We start from the raw sequence: 26,687 nt of genomic DNA, 5'->3' as shown, positions 1-26,687 counted from the left end.
CTTTTGACATCTCGACCTCCCAATCAAATAAAATCCATTCACAAGAAGTAAAAAACTCTTATTCAAACTATCACTATTTGCTTAAAGTCATGTTTTGGTTGAATGTAGTGGGTGAGGAGAGGTATAATTTTAAAAGAGGGAATATGTAAAATTAACTATTTAACTATTGTAATATATAATATCACATGAAATAAAATGGTACTTAAAGTCCAAATATGATATAAATACAACAACCCTTCAACCCTTAAAGATAGGCTAAAATTGGACCAACCAATTCTAATTTAAAATAATCTTTTATCGTCTCTTTCTTTATAAGTCTCTAAATAAATACAAATTAAAAAGTGTACGATCCTTCGTATATTTTTTTAAAGCGAATAAGATTTACGAGTCAATGTTTAAAAATTACTCAAAATATTAATGAATAGTAATAACTGATAATACTATTTAGAAATATAAATTAACAACAATTAAATCTGCAAGAATATAAACAATGACTGAATATACAACAACACAAAACAACTTGAACTTGCACTTGTAACTAACACAACCCAAGTAATAATTGATCGTCTAGCTTAACCTTCATCAACACATGCATATAGGAAAATAACTAAATCAATATATAAGACAGGAATTATGACATCAACTAAGACAAAAACTTTCGTATTTTACTAATTCTTCTAAACATATATTTAACCTGTGTTTAATTGATTTGCACTATGTTCTTATGCTAAATTGTTTTAAATATTATAGGGAATGAAAAGAAAGACAATGACTGAAAGGGCACTTGTGAGGACAAGACTTATATTGGTCTAAACAATTATGTAAAAAGTCCACTTATAATTGAAGATGAGGTTAAACCATTGCCACAAGAGAATGATACCAAGTTGGGAACTTGTTTAAGTATTGAGGGTATGAGAACTTGTCTCTAAACATTTTTTGGTGTGCAAAAAGACTTTTTAGTTGCACCAACTATGACAATAATTTTTATTTTACAATGTCATTTGAGAATCACCAACTATAACAAAATTTTAGTATTTTTTTTTAATTTAAAAATTTGAGTTTTAATTTTATTTTCAAAATCAAGCAAATTAACTCCTGTAATTTTAAAATCGACAAATTAATCTCTTTCTTACAATGAATTTGACTAACGGTCGAATTCGTCACGTAAGCGATTAACTTCTTCCACATCAATTTTATTAACTAAACAAACTAACGAGACACTATATTATCCTATATCTTTAAATTTTAGCATGATATTCGTCTATTTTCAAAATTATTAATTAATAATGAAATTGGCATGAGGCATGCGCATCTGTATTTTAGTTTCTTTGAATCGTCACCATTCACGAGCTTTGTGCTCACTACTCAATGCATGGCTCACTCATTCACGAGCAATTCTTGTAAAAGAAAAAAAAAATTCATTCCCAAGAAATAACTGAAAAAATAAAATATTTGCACTAAGATTTGGACACAAAATTTCAACAAAGAGAAAGAAATAATATAAAATGTATAAATTATGCACGAAATACGGTGTATGAAATAAAGTGTCTGGTATTAAATTTTGTGTTTAATAAACACTTATAATAAATATATTATCTTCCATCCACAGAACCAAAATCCATCATCGCTTTCTTCCTCTTCACGATTCAATCATAATAAATAAATAATAATTAATAATATATATTTGTTAAAAGCAAATAAAAAGTTTCAACTAACACTAGCTTATGCGATTGTAACCATTTTCCAAATCACACACCCATTTCCCCTTTCTTACCAAAGTTGATTCCTTTTTCAGGTAGCGATTCAAACCCATTACTCTCTTCTGCTTCTGTTTGATTACAATTTACAAAGCCTTGTTGGGATTTGCTTTATGTTTATGTATGTTTTGGAAGAATCCCTTTTAGAAATTGATGTTCATAGTTATAATTATAATCACTATGGATGTAGCAGAAGATCATAACATAAGTGATTAGGTGGATTTTATAAGAATTTTAGTATATTAATTAGAGATCCATATTCCACCATCATCATCACTATCATCACATAGAAAACCAAATTTTGGTTGAATGAATGGTTAATGTTTGATTGAATGCTTATATGGAGCTAATTCCAAATTTGATTGCATGCACTTTTTTTCTAATAATTTTTAATAGTATTTGATTCACTGAATTATTATCTAGAAAGAAACTTTAGCAGTTGATTAGCCTACCTTACGATGTTGCTTGTTCAGTGTTAAGGGAGCTTAGCGCTTGAATAATCCTTGGCTCGTATACAGTATCTTGTTTCTTTTATAATGCTGGCTATTGTACTTATGCTGCAGTCCTGTGTCATACATGATAGCTTTATGTACCAAGAGAGAATCACATGAATTGATGTTTCTCCTATAAAAATATATACATTGTTGTGAAACAGAAATACTTGGAATAAGGCTCTTAAGTATATTTTTGTCCTACTAACTTATAAGTCTTTTTGAACTCTTTTAATTTCGATGGCGTTCTATCCAAGGAATTGATTTAGTTTCCCAGATGGAAGCTGACATTGAACCGTCATTCTTGAATTAAGAATTTTTAACAAATTTGGTTACATGTCATGTATTATTGTTTACTTTCCAACCAATATAACACTCTTAACTTTTTTATTTTCTTTAAATATGTTTTAGGTAGTCTTTCTGAGGCATTTATTTTCTTTAAACACATGGAAACCAATATCGAATTAGTAATTTTTTAATTTCATGGGCCATGAATGGGATATAGTGTATACATATATTTTTAGAGACTCAAATTCACTCATGCGGAGCTGACTTGATTCATCTGTTAAATCTGTGTGGCTATTATGCACTTTGAAGTAAATGCACACACACTTTTTTAACTGTTCTTTTTATCTATCTGTTAGTGTGTCGTCATGCTTTATTGGATGCAGAAGACTTGTATGATTGTTTGGTGTAGGAAACTGTTCAAAATTAACTGGCTAAATTACATTATAGATTGGTAAAACTTCTTGTCAGGAAATCTTACCAGTTATTGTTCGAAATGGCTTCCTCGACTCTCATCAGTGACACCCAGCCATGGAAGGAGTTGAAGGTGTGACACCGACATTACTTCTTAGATATGTAAAAAGTTTAATGCAAATACTGTGAACATTTATTAAATGGTTCTCCTTTGTACAGGCGCACGTTGAGGACATTAAAGCGAATCATTTACGTGATTTATTGAGTGACGACGAGAGATCCAAATCAATGATGGTGTATGTCACTTACTTTACAAGGCTATATAGTCTTATAATCTGATACTTTATTTTTTTTAGCAGTGACAATAAACTTAGGAGAATACCATTTTGAGGATTTGGAAATATTTAGTGCGCAAAAAATTGAACCAATATTAGTGTACTTATTACATTGTGATGTAATAACCTTCTGAATTTTGCATTCTTTGAAGTGAATTTGATGGAATTCTATTGGACTACTCAAGGCAGCAGGCCACACTTGAAACAAGGGAAAAACTCTTCCAATTGGCTGAGGTCAGTTTCTTCATTCTAGGTATTCGGACAACTTGTGTTATGTTGTGTCCGTCTGTTACGTTTTTCTCTTAAATGTAAAAGTTATTCCAACTAAAATGCGATGATTTGGTTATTTATTATTGTTTGTGTTGGTGTGATGTAGGTTGCATCCCTCAAGCAAAAAATAAATCAAATGTACAAAGGGGAGCATGTAAGTACTTATATACTGATCCTACGAGTTCTACATGTACAATGATATCTTAGGATGCAAAATAAAGGGGAATAAAGGTGTTAACTTAAAATCATATCTTTATCTAATGGGGTCTCTGAAATTCCCACCTTTTATCTGGAAAACGTTGTGTAAAGTTGCAGTGTAAATGCGATATATTTTCAGGATTAAATTTCTGCATTACTGTATTTTATTTTGTAATTTTTCTTGGACTTTTCAGATAAACAGCACTGAGAATAGAGCAGTACTTCATGTAGCCCTTCGTGCTCCAAGGGATGCTGTTATACAGAGTGATGGAAAGAATGTTGTCCTGGATGTTTGGAATGTTCTGGACAAGATCCGGGATTTTTCTGAGCGAGTCCGCAGTGGATCTTGGGTAATATGCTTGCCAATCTTTGTGTGTGGAAATGTTTAACTCAAGTTGAGAGTATTAATCATATTTCGCAGGTCGGAGCTACTGGAAAGGAACTGAAGAATGTTGTTGCCATAGGTATCGGTGGCAGCTTCTTAGGTCCACTATTTGTGCACACAGCTCTTCAAACAGGTTGCTGTTACTTTCTGGTCTCTTAGTGGCATTGTTATTATTATCTTTTCTTTTACTTTCAGTTGTACATTTTTCTAGTACACATGTAAATGAACCTAAGCTTCAAACAAGTGCTGAATATGTATTTACTATTACATCTTACAGATCCTGAAGCAATTGAATCTGCAAGAGGACGTCAGCTGCGCTTGTAAGCATCTTCTATTGCTTTGGTTTCTTAAGTCTAATTTATTGTCATCTAGTAAACTACTTGTAACTTGTAAGTTCTCTAGATTTCTTAATCTTTCTATGCAAGCTTTTCAGATCATCACTTTTCTTTTGTGTCTCATAGTTAGTGGTGACAAGGCTAATTTAGATTTATACTTAACCTTTTAAGGAAGCATTAAACTATGCCTCATTTTTTTGCGCTGCTGATTATTCTTGAAAGATTTAGATTGGTATATGTGCTTGTGAGAATGTAATATACCTTTTTTATGAAATCAACCTCTTCATGATTTTGCTTCTGTGTGCAGTCTTGCAAATGTTGATCCAATTGATGTTGCTAAAACAATCACAGGATTAAATCCTGAAACAACCCTTGGTAAATAGTTCATTTGAACTTTTCTTATTTCCCTTCATACTTGACTTAAGAAACTGGGGCCCATCTTGTGTTTTATACGGTTGTGAATTTGCGATTCTTCTTATTTTTGTAGTTGTGGTTGTGTCAAAGACTTTTACAACTGCTGAAACCATGTTGAATGCTCGAACACTCAGGGAATGGATTTCATCTGCTCTAGGGTAAGTGAAGCATCGAAGGTATTTGATCAATAATTGTAATAAAATGGCGGTTCTATTGGCTTCTTCAAAATATATTTGGAGTAATTTGAAAGGGAAAAATATAACTGGAATTGATAGTATTTTGAAGACATGCTTATGATTCAATTTTACTTCAGGCCATCAGCAGTTGCAAAACATATGGTTGCAGTTAGTACAAATCTCGCGGTATAGCCATATGTTATTTTCTCTTTTGGCATTAGCTCGTCGAGTTAAAAAATAGCTGTTTGGTTTCTTGTATATGTATATATAATTTATTTAACACAACTTATGGTTATTTTTTCTATTGTCTTAATTTCTGATGCAGCTTGTGGAAAAGTTTGGCATTGATCCTAATAATGCTTTTGCATTTTGGGATTGGGTCGGTGGCCGATATAGTGGTAAGTATTTTCGCTTGTTTTAATAAAATAAAATGTAGTAATATGAATTGTGAGGTTTTTTGTTTTGACTGTTTTTCATACGTTGGTTACAGTTTGCAGTGCCGTTGGAGTGTTTCCTTTATCCCTACAATATGGTTTCTCAGTAATTGAGAAGTATGTGTTTTATTATTATTCTGTTGCTGGCACTTCTTTTCTTGGATTATGGTCTTAGTTGTATCTTAATTCATTCTATTTTAAGTCGATTGTTGGCATTTTATATCTAATGAACTTTTGTAAGTATTGCATTAGGCTTTTTATTTTTCTTCACTTACATTTCTGAATAAAAAAATATAAACAACAGAATGCCATTTCATTTGTGGCTTGATGAATGCAGAAGTGGGTTCTAACTATGCAGCACATACGCTTTAGATTGAAGGCGTGTCCAACATCAACATAACACATGTTACATTCGATCACTTTAATTTTTTCAAATTATTACCGGTGTCTACATGTCAATGTCGATGTCGTGACTGATGTTCATGTTTGTGTGCGTCCGTCGTAGATTCATAATGTTCTTATGTGTATATATGCTCTTTCAAATTTCATGATTTGCAACAAGATAACTAGAAAAGGGTATATATTGCCATGAAAGTGCATTCAGATAATGTTATAATAAAATGTAACTAAGTTATGTGGAAAACTTCATATTGAAATAATACATAGTAATTCATGTATGCCTCCATGTTTCTCTATTTTTTCCATGCAATTATTAACCAAATGAAAATATGGTGTTCTCTTGGGTCTTTGCTTCGATTCCAACACTGTAAAGGATAATCTATCTCTTCATTTAATTTATTTATTTATTTTTGGTTCTATTTGTTTGAAAGAGAATCCTTAAATGTTCATCATATGCTTGGTTTTTTATATCTTGTATTTCTTTTGTGAAGGTTTTTAAAGGGTGCTTCCAGCATAGATCAACATGTGTATTCAGAACCATTTGAATCAAACATACCTGTAAGAGCTCCTATAAATAACCTTTGTTTGTGTCCTTCAGGTGTTCTTTGCTCTCATAGATCTCCTGAACATATTATACTAAATTTAAGCCATTTATTTTACTTTGATCTAGTTGCTAGAAAGTAATTATCATGAACATGAATGATTTAACAGTAACAGTAATAAAGTCTTATAATAGAGCACACCATCAATTTATAGAAAGAAATATTTGTGCGAATTCTCTCTTAATAATACTTTATCGTGATTTTCATATTTGTTGTGATTCAGCATATACATAACAAAACTCTGCTGTGTAATACACATATTTCATTATATATCTTTAAATTTTTTATCTATGTTGCATTATAATATTTCTATACCAAGTGCAAGGGTTCAATAACATTTTGTTCATACACCAGGTGCTTCTGGGACTGTTGAGTGTATGGAATGTCTCATTTCTTGGATATCCTGCCAGGGTGAGTACCTAATATCAGTGTTGTCAAATAGTGACTATTGCATAGTGGAATTTGAAAAAATCTTTATTGTTCCGTTAATTTCTATTTTGAACATTGTTGTTGAGTAGCAACTATAGGTGTGCTATTGCACTGTAGACTATAGTGCAGCAAAATTTGAACAAATCACTATTTTCCGCGATCTGCCGTTGACACCACTGCCTAATATTTTGTTCCATTGAATATTTTTTCTATGTTTATTCTTAACCAACAATTTTCGATAACTGAAACTTCTGGTTAACATCCAGGCCATCTTACCTTACACTCAAGCCCTTGAGAAATTTGCACCACATATTCAACAGGTATGTTTGTTACTTCTATGTGAATGAAGCCTTTTGGAAATTTTTAGTGCTGCTTCTCTCTGTTCTTATGGTTAATGTATGTCTCAAATTAGGTTAGCATGGAGAGTAATGGCAAGGGTGTCTCAATTGACGGTGTCCCTCTACCATTTGAGGCCGGTGAAATTGATTTTGGTGAACCAGGAACAAATGGGCAGCACAGTTTTTATCAACTTATACACCAGGTGATATGTGGATTAAGATATTTGTAATTTATTTAAGCTTTGTTTGGATAAACAACTTAATTAAATGCTTAAAGCATAAACTCTTATGATATAAGTGCTTATGTATTAACTATTTCTATAATAAAAGATAAAATAAAGTCAAACTGTATATAAACTATAAGTTGTTCTCATAATGCATTAAGGGTTTATCTTTTATGTGTTAATTTTCTCCATTGAGGCCTAAACTCATAACACAATTTTTCTCGTCAATAAATGTTCCAATCCATTGAAACTTGCTTGCTAGCTTATTTTCTATGATCTGTTTTGAGTGTCATTTAGTTTGATAATTAACATTCTATCATTTTATGATATGTTCCTTCAAATCTGCTCATCAATTAGTGTAGATGCTAGCTTTATCTATTAGTATGAACATACTTTGTTAAATAACATACCTCTAAATATCTTTATTTCTAGGGCCGTGTTATTCCATGTGATTTTATTGGAGTTGTGAAAAGTCAGCAACCTGTTTATTTAAAAGGTAAAGTCTCTACTTCCATGATCCAATGTTATCATTGACGGTGCTTGGTTTGAATTTCACAGTGATTCATTTTTGTGTTTGAAACATTGAATTAAAGCTATCGTGCTTTCTATGCAGGTGAGGTTGTGAGCAACCATGATGAGCTCATGTCAAACTTTTTTGCACAGCCAGATGCCCTTGCCTATGGAAAGGTACATTCTTACCTAATTCATGCTTTTAATGTAAACAAAGGTGCCCTTGAATAGAAGAAGCTACGAAGCATCGACACTGACACGACACTGACACTGACACTTATAATAATTAGATGCAATGTAAGTGATTGAATGTACCCACGTGCATCGGTGTCATGTTGGTGTCTGACACTGACACATATTAGACACTGAATACATCTTCAATCTGAAGTGTCGGGGCTACATAGATCAGAAGGCATATTTATTCTCTTCCATTTGTCATTTATAAATATATGAAGTAGCCTAGTTTCTTCTTTCTCAAGATATAAGAAAATAAAAGAAAATGAATCCATTGTGATGAGTTTTATAGCATTCTTCTCAAAGACAGTGAGATACAAGAGTGAACAGAAGAGGTTCTATGTTATGTTTTTGCCAGTTCTTGATTGTATTTCACATGCATTCTTTTGACTCATTTTGAGGGATATAATCGATAATAACATTTTGTACAGACCCCCGAACAATTGCAGAAAGAGAATGTCCCTCCGCATCTCGTGCCACACAAGGTAATTTTCTTTCTCTTTCTGCACTGCTTTTGAGTAATAGAGTAGTCCTTACTCTATGCATTCATTTTGCTGCAGACATTCTCCGGCAACCGGCCTTCTCTCAGCCTTCTTCTTCCATCATTGAATGCTTACAATATTGGACAGGTTTGAGCTCCTTCTGCTTATATATGATCAGTAATTGATTATTAGAAACAAGATTGTGTAAAAACTAAAAAGCCATTGGTTTTTTAGAATTTTTCTGAGAAGCTACTTAGAACAACTTCTCAAATATGTTGAAAATTGATAATTTTGAAATTCCTTATCTAAACATCCCAAAATTTCTTAAAACTTAATTTTTTACTCAAGAAAGTCATTTTATCAAGAAGGTTTAAAATGTTTAGTTACTCTAGAGGTCTCTGAACTATTTGAGGATTTTTAAATAGGACATTGAATTAATAAAATTTATAAGTGGTCCATGTACTTATCAATAATTTGTAATTAGGTCTCTGAATTGATCTTTGAAATAATTTGTAATTAAGTCCTTCTTGAACTTTTAAATAATTTGCAATTAGGTTCTTGAACTTTTAAACAATTTGTAATTAAGTCCTTCCTGAACTTATATTATTGGTTTTTCTTCGATGTCTATACAAATTAAGTTCTTGGCACTGATATCAGTTTACATCTGCTTTCCCAGTTGTTGGCAATCTATGAACACAGAATTGCTGTAGAAGGTTTCGTATGGGGCATCAATTCTTTTGACCAGTGGGGCGTGGAGCTGGGGAAGGTATGTATTTGATAAGCGACCTTTTTCTTGTGCCTTGCTAGAGAAATTTGCGACCATTTTGTATGTGTTAGAATATAAGAAAATATCTTATCATATCTTTGATATTATATTAGAGTATCTTGATTCATTTTCTATGATCAGTTTATAATCTTAAAGTATTTTAGATTGTTTCTTAGGATTAAATTTTTATATTACTTATTCTTATTATTATATGTTTTCTAATTTCCTTATTTTTTAAGATTGAGTCTATGATTTACTATAAATAAGAATTAATGTTTAGTCTTTTGTATAAAGTTACTAACTTACTATCAGACTATTATCAAGTTATTATTGATAATATTTATTATAGCTCTTGTTGTTTCTTTCCTCTTTTTACCTAAACCGATAACTTCAACGGTATACACATTTGTAAATTTGACTTTAGTCTTCACCATTATTTACTGAACTTCATTTTCTTTGTTGCTGTTGCATGATATTAACACAGTCATTAGCCACTCAAGTGAGAAAGCAACTTAATGCATCTCGAACAAAAGGAGAACCAATTCAAGGCTTTAATTTCAGTACTACAACTATGCTAACAAGATACCTTGAGGTATGAAAATTCCTAATTGAGTTCCAATAAATATTTATAGGTCTAAACATATTTTTGGTTTTGTAATTTATCTATTTTAATTTTCAGTGGCTGTATTTTTTTCTCTAAATGATCATTAAAATATATAATTTTTTATTTTAATCCGCATTCTTTTGTTTTAGTCACTATTGAGTACTTCTATGTTTGCCATTGGAATATTTGACTCATCTTCAATTAGTTCTTTTATGATAGGGACTAAATGATAAAAACGTACTACAAGGACTAAAAGAAAAATAAAGTATATTACAGGGATGGAAACATTAACGAGTAATGAAGTAAAAAAATAATATTACAGAAACTATTTTGACAATGAAAATTTTAAAGGCACTAAGACGAAAAAGTAAATATATTATAGGAACTAAAAACATATTTAAGTCATATTTATATAAAATACAAAATGATACTAATAGCATATTTCAAGAGTGAACATATTTTTATGAAGATTTTTCTTGTTTGATTAGAATAATAAAACTGTAAGAAAGTGCTGTCATACTTTTTTTTTGGCTTCATTTTAAAAATAATTTTAGTTGACTTGTTTCTTTAATGGCAGGCAAGTGCAGATATCCCAGCTGATCCTCCAACTACTTTACCTCAGATATAACATCCTTTTTGGTGGGAATGTTAATTTTGATATTGAAATGCATCAAAGTCATCTTACCAATCCTACTTACATAAGCTGTTGTTATATATACACAGCATGCTTCTCACTTTTTTGTTTTTGGACTACATTTTGAAAAGTTTTGGCATGTTACCAATCATATACTTTTTCTTTTTGTTGTGAAATGATGCTTTGTTAAAAGCTATCATTTTGAATTGGCATGTGTGAGGCTCATGCATTCATGTCAGTTTTTAAGCTACCTTAATGAATTGAATGTTGTGAAATGTGAATTAGCAATAAAGAAGTACTAATTCCTTTGCCTTTTAGTGTTCATTTTCTTCACAATATCTTTTGCAAGGAACTTTTTCTGCTCCAAAATCACTTCAATCCAGAAAAAAACACAATTTTTGTGCCGATTTGTGGACAAATTAGGCTGTTATTTTTTCATAAACCCTAAACCTACAATTAAGAAGACCTTCTCTATTGTGATAGAAATCACCCTAAATAAATGTAGGATTAATATCCAATGATTAAAAGTTATGAGAGACAATCATAGACATATGACTTCACAGGAAACATGAGAATTCCGCAAAAGATATTTATAAACAACTGAAAAATGTTATACCATTTATTTCTCAACTTTCAAATGCGTATAAAGTTGAGAGGTGCTATTTGCACCCCTGTTTTCTTGAGATGTTCTAGTGAGTAAAGACATTAGCCCACTACTATTATGAACCTATAGACAAGAGTCCAAGTACTAAAGGCGAAAACCCTATATGGTCCTTCACATGCAGAACTTTCTAACAGATAAAAGGGACTCTACTTTGTACTAAGTACTATTGCTGGTCCCTTTTTGGAAAACAAAAAATAGGTAAATAAGTGGCTGTTATTTTTTTAAGAATATATATATTTTTAATTTAAAATTCGTATTAATTTTATTAGTTAATAAAGAAGTAAATGATTTTTAAAATGACCAGTTATCTATATTTATATAAAAAAAATAAAAATGATAAAATTTGGGTTTTATTAGTTTTTAAATATATATTCATTAATTAACATTTCATCTTTACTTTAATTTTATTTCAAAAATCTTTTATTAAGATAAAATGAACACATTTTAAAAAATAAAAACAAAATAATCCGATCTAAAAAAGCTACAATTTGAAGAGCTTACATCATTTGACATGTGGGGACATAGACACTGTGTGATTATATGTACACATCACAAGCGTGCTTTTGGTTCCATCACGTTTCAACCTTTTCTTTTTGTCTTTCTCATCATACAGTAATAGTAATAGTGCTCTTCTCACATGACAAAATAGGCCAGCTAGTTATTCAGTTTTTGATTATGACATTCCAATTTCCCCCACTTCTCTATGTGCTTTTCTTTTCAAGTGTTACTTCTATATCATTCTTCCCATTTTTTACTCAGCAAGTTTTGTTTCAAAATATGCATAGACCAAACATTTGAAATCTCCTAAACAAAGTGAAATGGAGTATATTAATATACTTCTATAGTCACACATTTACTCAATTGATAATCTTGATCGATATATAGTAAAATTTGATCTAAAGGTTCTTATAACGTGTTTGTTGTATGACTGAAATTCTTTGACAATAGATAATTCGAATTTGTCTAAACATAAATTCTACGCAAACACATATTTATTCCATTGATAATTTTAATTATTGATTTTGACTAAACGATTTATATAATGAGATGTATATTTATAATGAAACATTAAAGTGAAATGAGGCATGTTTAAATTTTAATTAGAAATTGTGGTAAAATAGATTCTATTCGATCACACATTTAAATAGTTGATAATTTTGACCGTTGATCTTGATTAAACAATTTATACAATGATATATATGTATATTGACTAAACTTGTAAATAATTATTTAGTCTTCATCTAATAGTTTATAGCGCGCGAACTGCACGATTACGCAATTTCATGATAGCAAAAAAAATTAGATCTATTTGAAAATAAATTATTTGTTGTCATCCATTTATGCAATTGACAATCTTGAAAGTTGATCTTTGCCTAAACGACTCATATAATGAAATGTATATTTACTAAACTTATAATATATTATAAACCCTTTGATCATCAACACATAATTGTGAGATTCTTTAGTGAAAGAATATTTGGTCATATGTGCCTATGTCACAAACCTATCACTTGTGACTATTGGTGATTTAGTGTGCACGCCAAGACTAGACACACTCTAAGTTACAAAGCTAAAAAATTTCAATATTGGATAAGAAAATCATCAAAAAAATGGAGCCTAGCATTTGTGGCAAAGCAAACATTCCTTGTTTGTATTATGTTTACTTGTCTCCTCAACACCTTACACCACTACTCACACTTACACACTCACATATCTTTGTTCTTATATTCTCTCATCATCACTACTTTACTCTTTCATTGTGGTTATGAAGTCCCCCACATCACAAACAAAACTATCATTCATGCTTTGCACATGAACCACTTTCTCACATTGATTTATAGTCAAGTTCTATAGTTCTAAACCTCTCATCTCTAAGTAAATTACACATCAAGAAATTTTTCCAATATGGAAATGAAAAAGAGAGAATGTGAGAGAGAAACCAAAGTGGAAGAGTTAAATGAAGATAGTATATACACTATAATGTTCACATTAGGCACATTTTTTGTAATGGTGTGTCTTAAGAGTTTCTTAGTTGAAAAGTGGCGAGCTTATGTGTTTCTCATCCTCAATGTTATTCTATTAGCAATTCTTTTCATGTCTATGAAGCCATGCTATTGGAGTAGTAAAAGTTTAGAAAGTGAAAGCAATGTTGAAGAAGTGAAAAATGAAAACAAAGAGAAGGAAAGGGTGTGTCATGAAAATTTTCAAGAAATTGAAGAAAATAAAGAATGTTACATAAAACAATGTTGTACTAGTATTAATACTAGTACTAGTATTCATCATGTTAATGTTGAGAATGAGATTGAGATTGAAGAGGAGGAAGATGAAGATGATGAAAATGTGCCAATGTTGTCTAAGGAAGAATTGAATGAAAGAGTTGAAGCTTTCATAGCTATGTTTAGGAAGCATTTGATTTCAGATGTTAAACAAGCTGAGAATTTTAAGCTCCAAAAAACATCAAACTTGACATCAAAATTTGAAGTTCCTTGTTGTTGAGGCTTAGGTTCTAAAGAGAGCTATAAACTATTTTTTGTTATGTTTTTATTATATTATTATATTGTTCTAAATGATTAAGGATGTTCTTTTGCTACTACATTGTTATGATTGATGCAATTTGGAGGCATGTTTTTTGCATTATAATATCTTACTTCTCTCATTAGTACTTACAATTGTTCATTTGGAACATATATATTTTGCTGTAATTATGTAAACTTCCTTAAGATTGCTTATTAATTGATAATATTATAAGTAAAATAAAACAATAGGACATAAGGGGGAGAAAAATGAAGTACTAAAATGAGATTCTTTACTTTGGTTATTTTTCTATTTTCATTTCGAAAATAAATAATAGCTTAAAATATGTGTTTGTCCAACTATGTTATTGGGAGTTTCAAAAAACAAAATTAGTATTTTTTTTTTAAATGCTAAAAAGTCATTTTTATTAGTTCTAAAAATGGCACTATCACTCACCACTTGCATATAGTGGTCAAAATAAAAATTAGCCATATGGTGAATTGGTGATTGTAACTTGTAAGAAGAAAGCTACTCTTACACATAAAATTAAAAATAAATTGAGAAAGTAAACAAATATTTCTTGATATTATGTTCCTCTGTTTCTTTTTTATTCTTTCTCTTGACCATACACTATTTTTGAAGTTTATAAATAGATAATTATTTTCTTGAAACAAGTAGAACCAAACATACAAACAATGCATAATTGACAACACAATTTATATATTTGTTAGGATTAATAGGTTGTTTCCTAAATAAAATGATTAGTAGGTTATCTTTCTTTCTTATCATTTTTATATTTGTTTGACAAAAAGATTGTACTAGGGCTCTTATTTTGGCCCACTACATCCCACCCACCCAAAAACACTTGGATCAGGGCCAACAAAAGCTAAGGCAACCTAAAAGCCCACTTATAGGAAATGTCATAAGGCCAAAAAACCTATAATTCATGTGGGTTAGAGTCCCTATGGGATTTATATTTTTTAAAACTTGTTCAAAAATTAAAAATTAAATGGAAGAAAGAGAATAATGAATTTAGAGAAAACAAGATCTATTACCTTTAAATATGGATTCAAAAAGCTTGTTAGAAATCAAGATCTATACAAATCCAAAAACAAGATAAAAATGAATTTAAAGAAGAAATAAAAAAAAAAATCCTTATAAGAAAAACTTCTCAACTTAAAAACTCGGTGACCATTTACAAAAGTCTACTACTAGATTTAATTTTTGTGTTTGAATTACAAGAGCAAATTATTAATATTGAACTCATACCTCATGGATAATAGTTTATAATAATAAAATTGATGATCATTCTTTTCTACACTAAATTGCGAGAATTTAGATTTCGAACGTTCTATCGTGATTTGATGTTCAAATTTTAAAATTGGTTCTAACTTCTTTATATACAAAATACTGACTCTAACATATGAATCATACAATCTTGATCAAATAATTGAGATCACTTTACTGTGTACGGTTACGATCTATATCTTTAATATCCAAACAACAACTATTTTTCTAATTTGAGATATGATGGACTTTAATAACCAATTCTCTAGGAGCTACTAAGCTTTGAGGTTTAGGCATATAGTGTGAAATGCATGTTTAATCAAAAAATTTAAAGCTCAATTTATTAATCAATTAATTGTCCTCGAGGGAAAAAGGGGTGGGACATATATGTGAGAGAGATATTGAGATTGATTGAGAGGATTGCTAGCTATATATCTTAAAGAGATGTGATTAAGTTACATGATGATATTGATGTATATTAACATACAAAGATCGGTGGTGTTGGATATTTATCATATAATTGATGAACGGTCTCAAACACTACGTGTGTTAAGCTTCAAGTATAAGACAAGATGTGATAAATTCATGATAGTTTCGGCATATATTTTGAACATTCAACTACTTGAAGTTAACTTTTTAATTAATTCATTCATGTGCACTATGCATTACAGCTGTATATGAAACTTATATGCATGTGACAACTTTTACAAAGTTATAAAAATGAGTTAATAGATAAATTAATATTTTAAATTGTAAAAATTGGGTAAAATAGTCTTTTATATTTGTAAACGGACAAAAACATCTCTAAAATTATAAATTATTATTTAAAATGGTCTTTTAATAAAAAAAATTATTGAAATTAAAACGTGATACCATAATTAAATTATGAATAAATTAAATTTTAGATATATAAGAGCTACTTAATGATTTAAGGTTGTTTGGGGAGATGTTATGTCATAGTTTCTTGTAGTCATGAAATAATTGGTTTGTTGTTGTTCCTACTCTCCTCCAGACTTTCCAATAAATGGTATTAGAGACTGATTCGGCTTAGTGGAGAAGCGGATAATGGATCTTCATGTTGGATCTTTGTATCAAAAGTATTATATCGACTATAAATGAACTATATCTTGAATATATAAGAGACATTACCTATATATTTAATGTATTAAAGTTTTAAATTGAAATATAATATTAAAATCTTTTTTAATCATAGAACATTTGACTCATTAGTTGCTCCGCACTCTAACTCCTAACATTATGTTCACATAATTAATTGTCTAAATATACACCCAAACAATCTAGACAAATAGCCCTTCAATCATATGATCGTACAAAGTAAAAGCAAGAGACTAAATTTAACTAATCACATTAATACATAATAGACTTTATTCGATGAATAATGGTCCAAAAGGAGGAACATTACTCTATACAAAATATTTGACTTAACATGCAACAACAATAACTAAAAAAAAAACAATTATGTCACGTAGATATCCATGAGACATACGTGACCAACACCACCTCACAGGCTCGAATAATCAAACACATGATAGAAACTTGTGAGGCCTATATCCACTTTCTTCTTGTCTTTGGACCCATTCATTTATTGCACCCCTACTTGTGTAGGACAATGAAGCTTCATAACCAACTTAGCTACTTATTTTTATTTTTATTATTAGGATAAAAATAAATACATATATTTGAGTCATAGTATGGAGACTAATTCCTGGAGTATGATAGTTAAGATTAAAGTTTCGAGTTGAAAGAATTTCAAAATTTAATAAATATAATTTCTAATCCTAATAATAAAAATTAAAAACTTTGGATTATCTAAATATGAAGATATAAATTTTAGTGTGTGCAAAGAGAATACAAAAACTATTTATTTTTCACTAATGATAAAGATACGTGTAATTTCAATGGAACAACTACACTTATAAATTTAATCAATCACATTAACTCATTATTGTAAGTTTCAATAAATTTTTCATATTCACTCACTATAAGAAGTTCTTAATAATAAAAATATTTCCAGTTAAATCAAATAATAACAATTACTTAATTGAGATTAACAATAACAACACATTTTAATATGTTATCTAATTAATCTGAGTATTAAATTAAAATTAATTTAATTATGGTAGTCTAAAATAAAATAATCCAACAATCTCCAACTTGAACGATATATAGTCACATAAAATTATACTTTAGATTAATTACACAATACATGGCCACCCCAAGAGGTTAAAAATTAAAGAAGCACTTTCAACGAATAGTTCAAAAACAAAATCATAAACGCCACAGTAACATAGAAATTATCCTAATAAGAAAATTAATATCATATATTCCAAACGCTCATATCTTGGTGACCCAACAACAACATAAAATGTAAAATATAAAATATAAAATCACATGCAAAATTTAATTAATCACGCAATTTCAAAATAATGATCCTAGCATCCACCAGATATGTAGTACTCCAAAACTTGACAACATATATCTTAGCACATCAAATTAAGTGGATCCAAAATGCACAATAATATGCCATAACATAAATCAACAAAACAGAGCGTTATATGGCACCAACCTCAGTAACAATAGTAGCAATAATTTATTTGAAACAAATATCAAAATATGGCCACAAAATATATAAAGTTGGCATAAATTACAATGTATATTCTTCCACTAACTTAATGTATAAAAAAAATCTCATAACACCCATATGGGTTACATGATCTAAAAGAAAAGTTAAAAATCAAATATTTAGTCAGAGGATCTGTCACACGATGAGCTAGGAAAATTTTGTAAAAATTCCTTGTTGATTTTATGACACTTTGACATAACTCGCTCTCTCTTTATGTGTCATATTAAGGAATTGATTATAAATAAAAATAAAATATGCAAATACAATCCTATCGAAGATGATACTATGTTATTGAAGTATTTATAAACTGCACAATTTTAATCGAATTCGATAAAATACGTTGTTTATAATCACTTTTAATATTACAATTTGCTATAATTTGTATTTATATGTATAGTAAATTCCAACATAAGTTGCAAACTACATCATGATGTGACTGTAATATTACGATTGTAAAAATTTAGAATTAAAAATTAGAGTCCAAAACCTTAATATACTGAAAATATAAGTTTTATCTCTTACAAATTCAATATTTTGTCCATTTATAATTGATGTGAGATTAACACTCACACTTAAATTTTAACAATTTCCTCATCAATTGCAAGTTTTCACATCATATACTTGGTCCAAAAACTAGTACACCATTCATGCTCTCCCAACAATCTGAATATACCAAATAAGTAAAATATAATGTTTCTAAAAAATGTTGGTCATTTATTGTACAAAAGATTACAAACAAGTGCTTATATATAAGGTGACTAACTCCTAACATCTTTAACAAACTCAACTAATTAACTAATAAATGATAAAAATAAATTATTATCAAACTAACTACTTAATATTGAATTAGGTTCGTTGCTCCTGATCTGTCTTACATTTTATATCAGTCTAACTCATCTTTATAAAACAAACGTGTAAATGTCATTCTTTATAATTTGAATTTTTCTCAATAGTCTAACCATAAAGTAGTTTATTCATAGTCAATGTGAGACTACTATACTTAGTTAAATTTCAACAATCTTCTCTAGAAGTGTGGCCAAATCTATTTTAATTTTATTTTATTATATTTTGGTTTAAAATATATATCCCTTATTTCCCTCTCTCGTGTTCAACGCTCAAAGAACTAACCCCATCTTAAGCTTCCTTGTTTTGTCACTTCCTCTTGTATTTGTTGCTATAAGGCGATTAACACAATAACCCCTTTACTACAAACATATCATATTATCTTTCATCTTATTAATCCCTTAAATGTAAAAAAAATATTTTGTATAGATATGAGATGTTACCTCATTCTTTCTTGTCATAGGTGATGTTAGTGTTTGTTAATTTGGCCTACATGGAAGGAATCAAATCATGATTTTATCATCCTTTTGAAATCTCATAAGCCATGGAGTTGGAGAACCACAAATCAAGATATAAGAGGCTATGCAATTGGTTCACCACTAAGCAAAAGGAAAAAAAACCATCATTAAGTTTTTATAGAGTTGAAGGTTTATTATTATCATTACTATTTTATTTTTTTATTTATTAATTTTTTTTCTATTATTGTTACTATTCGTCAGCCTAGAATTTTTGTTTACATAAGTACATGTTATTCATGTTCACTTTATATTGTAGATGGAAGAGAAGATGAGAGTGATGAACATGGGGAAAATCTTTCCCTTAAGTCATTGGAATTTGATTCATGCATTTCAACAAACAAGCTAAGGTAAATTATTTAGTCGGTACTGTGTGTGTGTATCATGAAATTAATTTGACTAAAATATGTATAAGAAATTTTTATAATTAGCCTATGATTTTTTTTGTGACAAGTGATTATGTTGCTATGCATATTTTAGGATCTTTGTTGGTACTTGGAATGTTGCTGGAAGATCACCTGTAGGAAGCTTAGCTGTTGATTTGGATGAGTGGTTAAATCTCAAGAATGGTGCAGATATATATGTTCTAGGGTATGTATGTATGCATGATTAGTACTTAAGTAACTTTAATTAAAGTTTAAAATTAAAGTTTGAGCATTATGTATAGAAAAAATGAAGTTAGAAGAGAAGACTCCTTAAAAATGTCAACTAAATTCTCTATAGAGTTTTATTTATCGTAAGATTTGAAGAATACTTCGTATTAATAATATGGTTAACACATTTTTTTTATAGTTCACAAAACAAATTGTGTACAACAAATTGATCTTTTAAGTCATATTTTTTTGTTGTTGATATAGTTGGAATTTTGAAACCGTCGCTATTAATTGGCTCTTTGATGTTAAAAGAATTCCTCTATTTTCTATCAAAATAATTGATTTCTTTTACTAGAGTTGGAAATGAAAGGCTTATAAAATTTTCAGGTTTCAAGAGATTGTACCATTGAAGACCTTAACAGTGATAGGAGCAGAGGATCCATCAGTAGCAACAAGTTGGAACCACCTCATAGGAAAAACACTAAACAACAAATTTGGATTTCCATGGTCAACACCAATGTTAAATTCATCACTATCATCAAGTAATGAAAAATATAAAAAAATTGAAGAAAACAACAAGTACAGTATGGTATCTAGTAAAAAGATGGTTGGAGTTTTCATAAGTGTGTGGTTAAAAGAACAAGTTTTGGAAAAATATTGTGTTTCAAATGTGAGAGTTTCATGTGTGGCATGTGGTGTTATGGGATGTTTGGGAAATAAAGGATGTGTGGCTATTAGTATGTTGATTGAAGGGACAAGTTTTTGTTTTGTTGTTGCACATTTAGCATCAGGGGAAAAGAAAGGTGATGAATGTAGAAGGAATCATCAAGTTGAAGAGATTTTTAGGAGAACATCTTTTTCTAGCTCCTCAACAAAACATCATCATCATCATCCTCTAACCATCTTAGGCCATGAGTAAGTTAATTTTTCCCTACCTTCTTTTGTTTTTATATTTAGATTAAATATATTTATTCTTTAAAATCATCTCGAATTTTGTTGTCCGTCTCTAGATCAACTTTTGAATTTTTATGAATTACAAAATTGCATATTTTTAATATATTTTTAGGAAAATTAAATTTTATATAACTGTTTAACGGTGGAATCAGTTAAAATTGTTAGATCAAGATAGATAAAAAAAATTTCCGTTTAGTATAATACTCTACAATTAATTGTACCGTAAAGTCATATTCATATGTAGAGGATTTGAATATAGCTTAATGTACTAAAATCATAGAATATTTTTATATATTTTAGGGCTCAAAGGTAGTTATGTGGACTAGAAATAAAAATTTTAAAAAGGTTAGAAAAAATATACATCAAGACAAGGGGTGTGAAAAGAAAATTCCATCAAGTTTAGTCTCTTTTATGTTAGGGTCATTTTCAAGAAAATTTTACCCCATACCCCCTTAATTATACCTATACCCCCAAATCATGAATAAAATGACATTTTTGTCCTTGTTTAAATGCTAAAATTTCAAGAAATTTACCACTTCTCGTTTCAATTTTTACTGAAGGTTTTTTTTCTAAACTTCCGGAAAACTTGAATACAAGTTTTCCGGTACACAACATACACTCCAGAAAACTTAAGTTCTCTGGTACAGAAGCATCTTCCGGAAAACATTTTTTGAAGTTTTCTGGTACAGAACACTCTTCCGCAAAACATTTTTCTAAGTTCTCCGGTACAGAACACTTTTTCGAAAAACATTTTTAAACTTTTTCGGTACAGAAGCTTATTCAGAGAAACTTGTTCCGAAGAAACTTGAGATTTTCGATTTCGAAAAACAAAGATTTATGGTATATTAAAACTTAAGTTCTCTGGTACAGAAGCATCTTCCGGAAAACATTTTTTGAAGTTTTCTGGTACAGAACACTCTTCCGCAAAACATTTTTCTAAGTTCTCCGGTACAGAACACTTTTTCGAAAAACATTTTTAAACTTTTTCGGTACAGAAGCTTATTCAGAGAAACTTGTTCCGAAGAAACTTGAGATTTTCGACAAACAACGATTTATGGTATATTAATTATTAATTATTAATTATTAATTATTAATTATGACATATTAATTATTAATTATTACAGTGTATTAATTATTTATAGTGTATTTATGATGTATTAATTATTAATTATTTATGGTATATCAAAATATTTATGGCATATTATTATTTCTAAAAATGGTGTGTACCTTAGAAAGTTTTCCGGAAACACTTCTGTATCGGAAATGTTTTCAATGAAGTTTTCCGGTAGTATAATTTTACACTTCTGTACCGGAAATCTTTTTTAAAGTTTTCCGGTAACAACCTTCTGTACCGGAAAACTTGAAAAAAGATTTCCGGAAATAAAATGTGTACCGGAAATTTTTTTCTGATTCTGAAAAAAATAAAATAGTAAAAAAAAATTGAAAAAAAACATTAAGGGTATACTTGGCATTTTCAAAAAATTATGGGGGTACAGGTATAAAAATGGGGGTACAGGGTAAAATTTTCCATTTTCAATTATATGAGGCCCAAACTAAGCCCATGCAAATTAAATATGGTTTGTGAATAAAGAAAGTCCATTAACCAAAATTTTGCTTATAAATGAATCCCCAAGCTTTCAATCAACCACGACACAACCCTAATATTTTTTGAGCCGTAAATGCTTCTTCTCTCTCGCTCTCTCTTCGAATAGGATTTTGATTCTTCTTTCTGCATATATTTTTCTCACTATCACTATTCATTTTCAATCACTTGTATTTTCGTATATTTATCAAATTTTAATACATGTAATTTTTGCATTTTGTTGGTGTGTTTTTTATTCATGATATATATGATGTTGAGTGATGAAAAAAAATCAATCGGATTCCCATTGATATTTTATACGTGAGATTAACCAGTTACTTCTGACAACATCATATTCATTTTTATTTTTATTTTTTTGAAAATTTTCTATTTTTCATTTAATCCAAAATTTTGATAATATCTGCTTCCAAAATATTGAAAATATTGAAGATTTCTGCTTCCACAGTTTTACATTCCTAAAAGTTCCCTGAAATCTACATTTTATTTTAACTCTATTTAAATTAATCATTCCAGATTGACAATTGCAGTGATGAAATTCTTCAATTTTTATTTTACAATTGGTCAATTTGATTATATTTATGTATTTATTGAATTGTTAATTTGAAAAAGATTTGAAAATTGCGAGACTTTGAGGATGTAAGGGGTTGGGAAGAGAAATACCTATATGGTAATCTTGATGGACCCCACCCCAGATAACCAAAGCCCAATGGTGAAAAACTACAAAATTAGTGGTTGGCGCTTTATCCCGGCCCACAGATTGAGGCCCATTTTCTGGATATCCGAATCAGTTTTAGATTTGTTTTGCTGTTTAGTTCTCAAATATATATTTTTTATAATATATTTTCAAATATTTCTACTTTCAAACTTTTACACTAAATGTTAGAATAGTCTAATATTATTCAATTTTTTTATACTTTTTTGGGGTATGATTTTGTATAGTTTAGTTATTTTTAAATTCTTTTTAAGTTCTATTTTCTTATTCTACTTATTGAAGCCTATTATTTATTTCCACTCCTTTGGCTCATGATTATTATGATGAGCCTACAGACCTGTAATGATTTGCGGATATGATCGCAATCATTAATGAACATCTAAGGGACTGAATTTTTATTTGATATGCTCTTTCTAGTTTTTAATGTTTTTTTATAACTAATTGATTTCATGTGAATAATTAAATATAATAATAGCTGGGACATCTTTGTTTTGGAATGGCATTTTTGCTTTGATGAAGATTTACTAGTGCGGGTACGAATTATTTTAATAATTAAAAGGCCTCATTTAAACCAAATAGGATAGAAGTAAAACAATAATTTAGCCTCTATATAAACTATAATTTAAAATATAAAAAATTATAATATAATAAAATATAAAATAGTTTGATAATAATTGGGGTTTCCTAATTTATATGATATAATAAATTATTACTCGAAGGTATAAAATTATATAAATTAAAAATCCTTAATGTTTTATTTATTGTTATTTCTACAAAAAAATGAAAATTAATTAAAATTTTAATTTAAATATAACTTATTTACATAGGTAGTTTGGCCATTTAATTTTATCTAATAAATATATTCAATTGTTTGGTCATTTGTAATTTAAAAAATTTGAAATTGCTTATTTAAAAGTGTATAAATTGTTGTAAATTTAACTATTTTTATACTGATTTAATTTTTTATTAGTTTTGGTTTAATATATATTATTTAAAATAAAAAAAAATGTTAATATATTTAATTTACAACGGTACTAGTTTTGTCGTTTAAATATATAATAATATTATTAAAATACAAAATAAAAAAAACATCGGACACCAAAGTCAAAAGTTCTATATTTCTATCAAATTTTATGTTTCAATCCGAAAATATAATATGTATTATATCTTGTTTATTGGTGAAAATAAATTTTTAAGAAAATATGGTGAAAAAATAGAAAGAAACTCCCAATAATTAAAAGAAACTCCCAATAACTAACTTTTTAAGAATATTTGGATTCTTGCTAGTAAAATCTTAGCTAGCTGGCTAGCTTCATATAATGTTCAGTCTTAAGACTAGTAGGTATAAGTCCAAATAATGTTCCATGCTAAGAATAATTAAATTGAATCTTAAGACTACACCTAAGTCCAGCCACATAAAATCCTAGTTATAATATTAAAATTAGTCCTTAATCATCCTCACTAATATTAAAATGGAGTTATCCACAAAGTTCTACTATGTTACAACAACTCAATTTATTTTCACTAATATAAGAAAAAATGTCACATTCAAACAAATGCTAATTAGCACAAACATGTAAACAACAAAAATAGACAAAGAGATAACATTGACTTTTTTAAATATTTTACAATTTAGCAATACTCTTACGACAAATATCAATATAGTTTTATTATAGACACATGCCACTATGATAAAAAAAAATTTATTTTTAAAATTTACAATTATTAGTATTCTTACTATTTAACTAATTAAACTAAAATCAAGTTTAGTGACCAATTAGCTAAAATTAACTTGCTAACTAAACTTTTGATTATGCAACAGTCGAATATTTTGGTTTGGAGATTTAAACTATAGGCTATACTTGAAAGACAATCTTGCTAGGCATTTGATAAGAAAGCAAGATTGGAAGGCATTGCAAGAATTTGATCAACTTCAAAAAGAGTTAGAAGAAGGTGGAGTTTTTGAAGGTTGGAAAGAAGGTAACATAGAATTTGCCCCAACATATAAATACTCATCTTCTACTACCAATATTTATTGTGGTGGTGGCCTTCCAAATAGATCAGGAGAAAAGCAAAGAACACCAGCATGGTATAGTTATTTTTTCTTTTGTTAATTATTATAGGACATTTCTTTTAAAATTTATTCTTGTTTTTATGACAAATTTCTTTCTAATATTTAAATTGATTGATTGGGCAGGTGTGATAGAATTCTATGGTATGGTAAAGGAGTAGAGCAACTTCACTATATTAGGAGTGAAAGCAAGTTTTCTGATCATCGACCTGTTTCAGCACTTTTCTCTACACAAATTGAAATCAATTCATCTAATAGTGGACTTGTGGAATTTCACAACATACACCCAACAATCTTGCACCATAATCATGTATGTGCATGTGCTTTTTTGAGTTATTATCAACAACATAAATTATTTATTTTTGAATTTTTTTTTTATAGCGATCTACCGCCGACTAATATTTAAAAGTTAGTTATTTTAAAGATAAGTTAATAATTCTTACGTTTTATGGTTAAAATATTAATATGAATGATATTAGTTTCATAAGTCGGATTTTGATATCAATTAAGACTGATTATCAACATCAATTGAATTATTATTTCAACTATAAAAAACTAAATGATTGGTAATTTATATTTTTAAAGACTAATCATCGATCATCATTAAAATTTTAAATGATTTTTAAAAATCGGTCTATATAAGTGATTAATCGTAACATTTACCATCAATGTTAATGATTGGTATAAATTATTGCAGGGAGGGAGCAAAGGAGAAGCAATTAATGAAGACCCTACCTCACTTTCATTGTTAATGAAGAATGTATAAGGGTGCAAATACAAGCAATTAAAACTTTATTAGGCTATAGTCAAGGATGGCAAATTTTTAAGTCAGAAAATGACCAAAAAAATGACTTCATAAAAACCCAACAATATTTTTTGAAGATCAAATTTTTTAGAAAGGTTAAGATTTTGTGAGTGAAGAATCAAGATTGATCATATAAGATATAAATATTGTGAATTATACAGATTTTGTTATAAAAAGCATGTCTCAATCCAAAATATATAAAAGATTATTCAGTATGTTGCAGTCCCATTTGTTTTTTTTTTTTGAGCTAACTTAGAGCTTCACAAGAATAATCACATTTCAGTGCTTAAAAATTCAACTTCTCCAATGATGCATTTTCTTTTTGTGAATATTTTTGTGTGAATAATATCTCTAATGATGCTAAACAATTGAAGCACTATCTCCATTAATTAAAAACACTAAGATGACTTGTCCCATCTAAACTTGGACCCAAAAAAATTAATAGAACATAACGTAAGCAAATCCTATGTTTCACCAAAAATTGGAATATTTTTTCCTATGAAATTTAAGTTATGTCACGAATCAAGATATTGAGTAATTGAACTTGGTCATTGAATCTTAGAAAGTAAAATAAGTTATCCCAAAAAAAACTAATGTTATATAAAATTACATCTCTACTTTAATTTTTACACATTTTGATAACATGGGAAATAAATATAAATTGTATGAAAATTTTAAGATATAAAGTGCGTTTTTTATAGTTTTCTTTTATAAAATAATCGCTTTTTTTAAACAAAATTGTCATTTTTGAAAATTAGCACATATA

General features: G+C 28.9%; 3 protein-coding genes and 2 non-coding genes across 6 annotated transcripts; all 5 read left to right on the top strand.

Annotated features, from left to right (window-relative positions):
* The first annotated feature begins 1,654 nt into the window (after positions 1-1,654).
* Positions 1,655-11,033, top strand: LOC101502187 (glucose-6-phosphate isomerase, cytosolic). 2 transcript variants are annotated; one of them, XM_004489299.4, is made up of 24 exons: positions 1,655-1,795; positions 3,005-3,080; positions 3,167-3,243; positions 3,435-3,516; positions 3,659-3,706; positions 3,945-4,100; positions 4,172-4,268; positions 4,413-4,455; positions 4,778-4,845; positions 4,958-5,042; positions 5,198-5,246; positions 5,386-5,458; positions 5,551-5,611; positions 6,385-6,451; positions 6,850-6,906; positions 7,191-7,244; positions 7,337-7,465; positions 7,919-7,982; positions 8,100-8,173; positions 8,662-8,715; positions 8,791-8,859; positions 9,389-9,478; positions 9,963-10,070; positions 10,660-11,033. In XM_004489299.4, the coding sequence occupies exons 2-24, from the start codon at positions 3,030-3,032 to the stop codon at positions 10,708-10,710; spliced, it is 1,707 nt and encodes a 568-aa protein (XP_004489356.1). In that variant the 5' UTR covers positions 1,655-1,795; positions 3,005-3,029; the 3' UTR covers positions 10,711-11,033. The 2 variants fall into 2 exon arrangements, with proteins under 2 accessions (XP_004489356.1, XP_004489357.1); XM_004489300.4 differs by having other exon boundaries at positions 1,660-1,795; positions 2,984-3,080.
* A 1,892-nt stretch (positions 11,034-12,925) lies between these two features.
* LOC101501861 (uncharacterized) lies at positions 12,926-14,003 on the top strand. Its single transcript, XM_004489297.4, has one exon. The coding sequence runs from the start codon at positions 13,286-13,288 to the stop codon at positions 13,874-13,876; it is 591 nt and encodes a 196-aa protein (XP_004489354.1). The 5' UTR covers positions 12,926-13,285; the 3' UTR covers positions 13,877-14,003.
* Positions 14,004-18,837: 4,834 nt separating this feature from the next.
* On the top strand, positions 18,838-26,136 carry LOC101501544 (type I inositol polyphosphate 5-phosphatase 8-like). The gene is made up of 7 exons (XM_004489296.4): positions 18,838-19,315; positions 19,443-19,533; positions 19,664-19,774; positions 20,164-20,691; positions 24,868-25,134; positions 25,243-25,426; positions 25,814-26,136. The coding sequence occupies exons 1-7, from the start codon at positions 19,213-19,215 to the stop codon at positions 25,880-25,882; spliced, it is 1,353 nt and encodes a 450-aa protein (XP_004489353.1). The 5' UTR covers positions 18,838-19,212; the 3' UTR covers positions 25,883-26,136.
* On the top strand, positions 22,585-22,662 carry LOC113785585 (small nucleolar RNA R12). Its single transcript, XR_003471710.1, has one exon. It is a non-coding gene; the product is annotated as a small nucleolar RNA R12 (small nucleolar RNA).
* LOC113785562 (small nucleolar RNA SNORD25) lies at positions 23,359-23,442 on the top strand. The gene has a single exon (XR_003471688.1). It is a non-coding gene; the product is annotated as a small nucleolar RNA SNORD25 (small nucleolar RNA).
* Positions 26,137-26,687: the final 551 nt, after the last annotated feature.

The sequence above is a fragment of the Cicer arietinum genome, chromosome 2, assembly GCF_000331145.2.
Source record: "Cicer arietinum cultivar CDC Frontier isolate Library 1 chromosome 2, Cicar.CDCFrontier_v2.0, whole genome shotgun sequence".
Lineage (NCBI taxonomy): Eukaryota > Viridiplantae > Streptophyta > Magnoliopsida > Fabales > Fabaceae > Cicer > Cicer arietinum.
Note: the sequence above shows the minus strand (reverse complement) of the source record. Positions and strands in the feature narration are given on the sequence as shown.

Coding starts and splice junctions, on each gene's coding strand:
- LOC101502187 (XM_004489299.4), top strand. CDS start 3,030: ATGGCTTCCTCGACTCTCATCAGTGACACCCAGCCATGGAAGGAGTTG. Junction 7,983..8,099: donor GCAACCTGTTTATTTAAAAG/GTAAAGTCTCTA, acceptor CTTTCTATGCAG/GTGAGGTTGTGAGCAACCAT. Junction 8,174..8,661: donor ATGCCCTTGCCTATGGAAAG/GTACATTCTTAC, acceptor CATTTTGTACAG/ACCCCCGAACAATTGCAGAA.
- LOC101501861 (XM_004489297.4), top strand. CDS start 13,286: ATGGAAATGAAAAAGAGAGAATGTGAGAGAGAAACCAAAGTGGAAGAG.
- LOC101501544 (XM_004489296.4), top strand. CDS start 19,213: ATGGAGTTGGAGAACCACAAATCAAGATATAAGAGGCTATGCAATTGG. Junction 25,135..25,242: donor AAGCAAAGAACACCAGCATG/GTATAGTTATTT, acceptor TTGATTGGGCAG/GTGTGATAGAATTCTATGGT. Junction 25,427..25,813: donor CAATCTTGCACCATAATCAT/GTATGTGCATGT, acceptor AAATTATTGCAG/GGAGGGAGCAAAGGAGAAGC.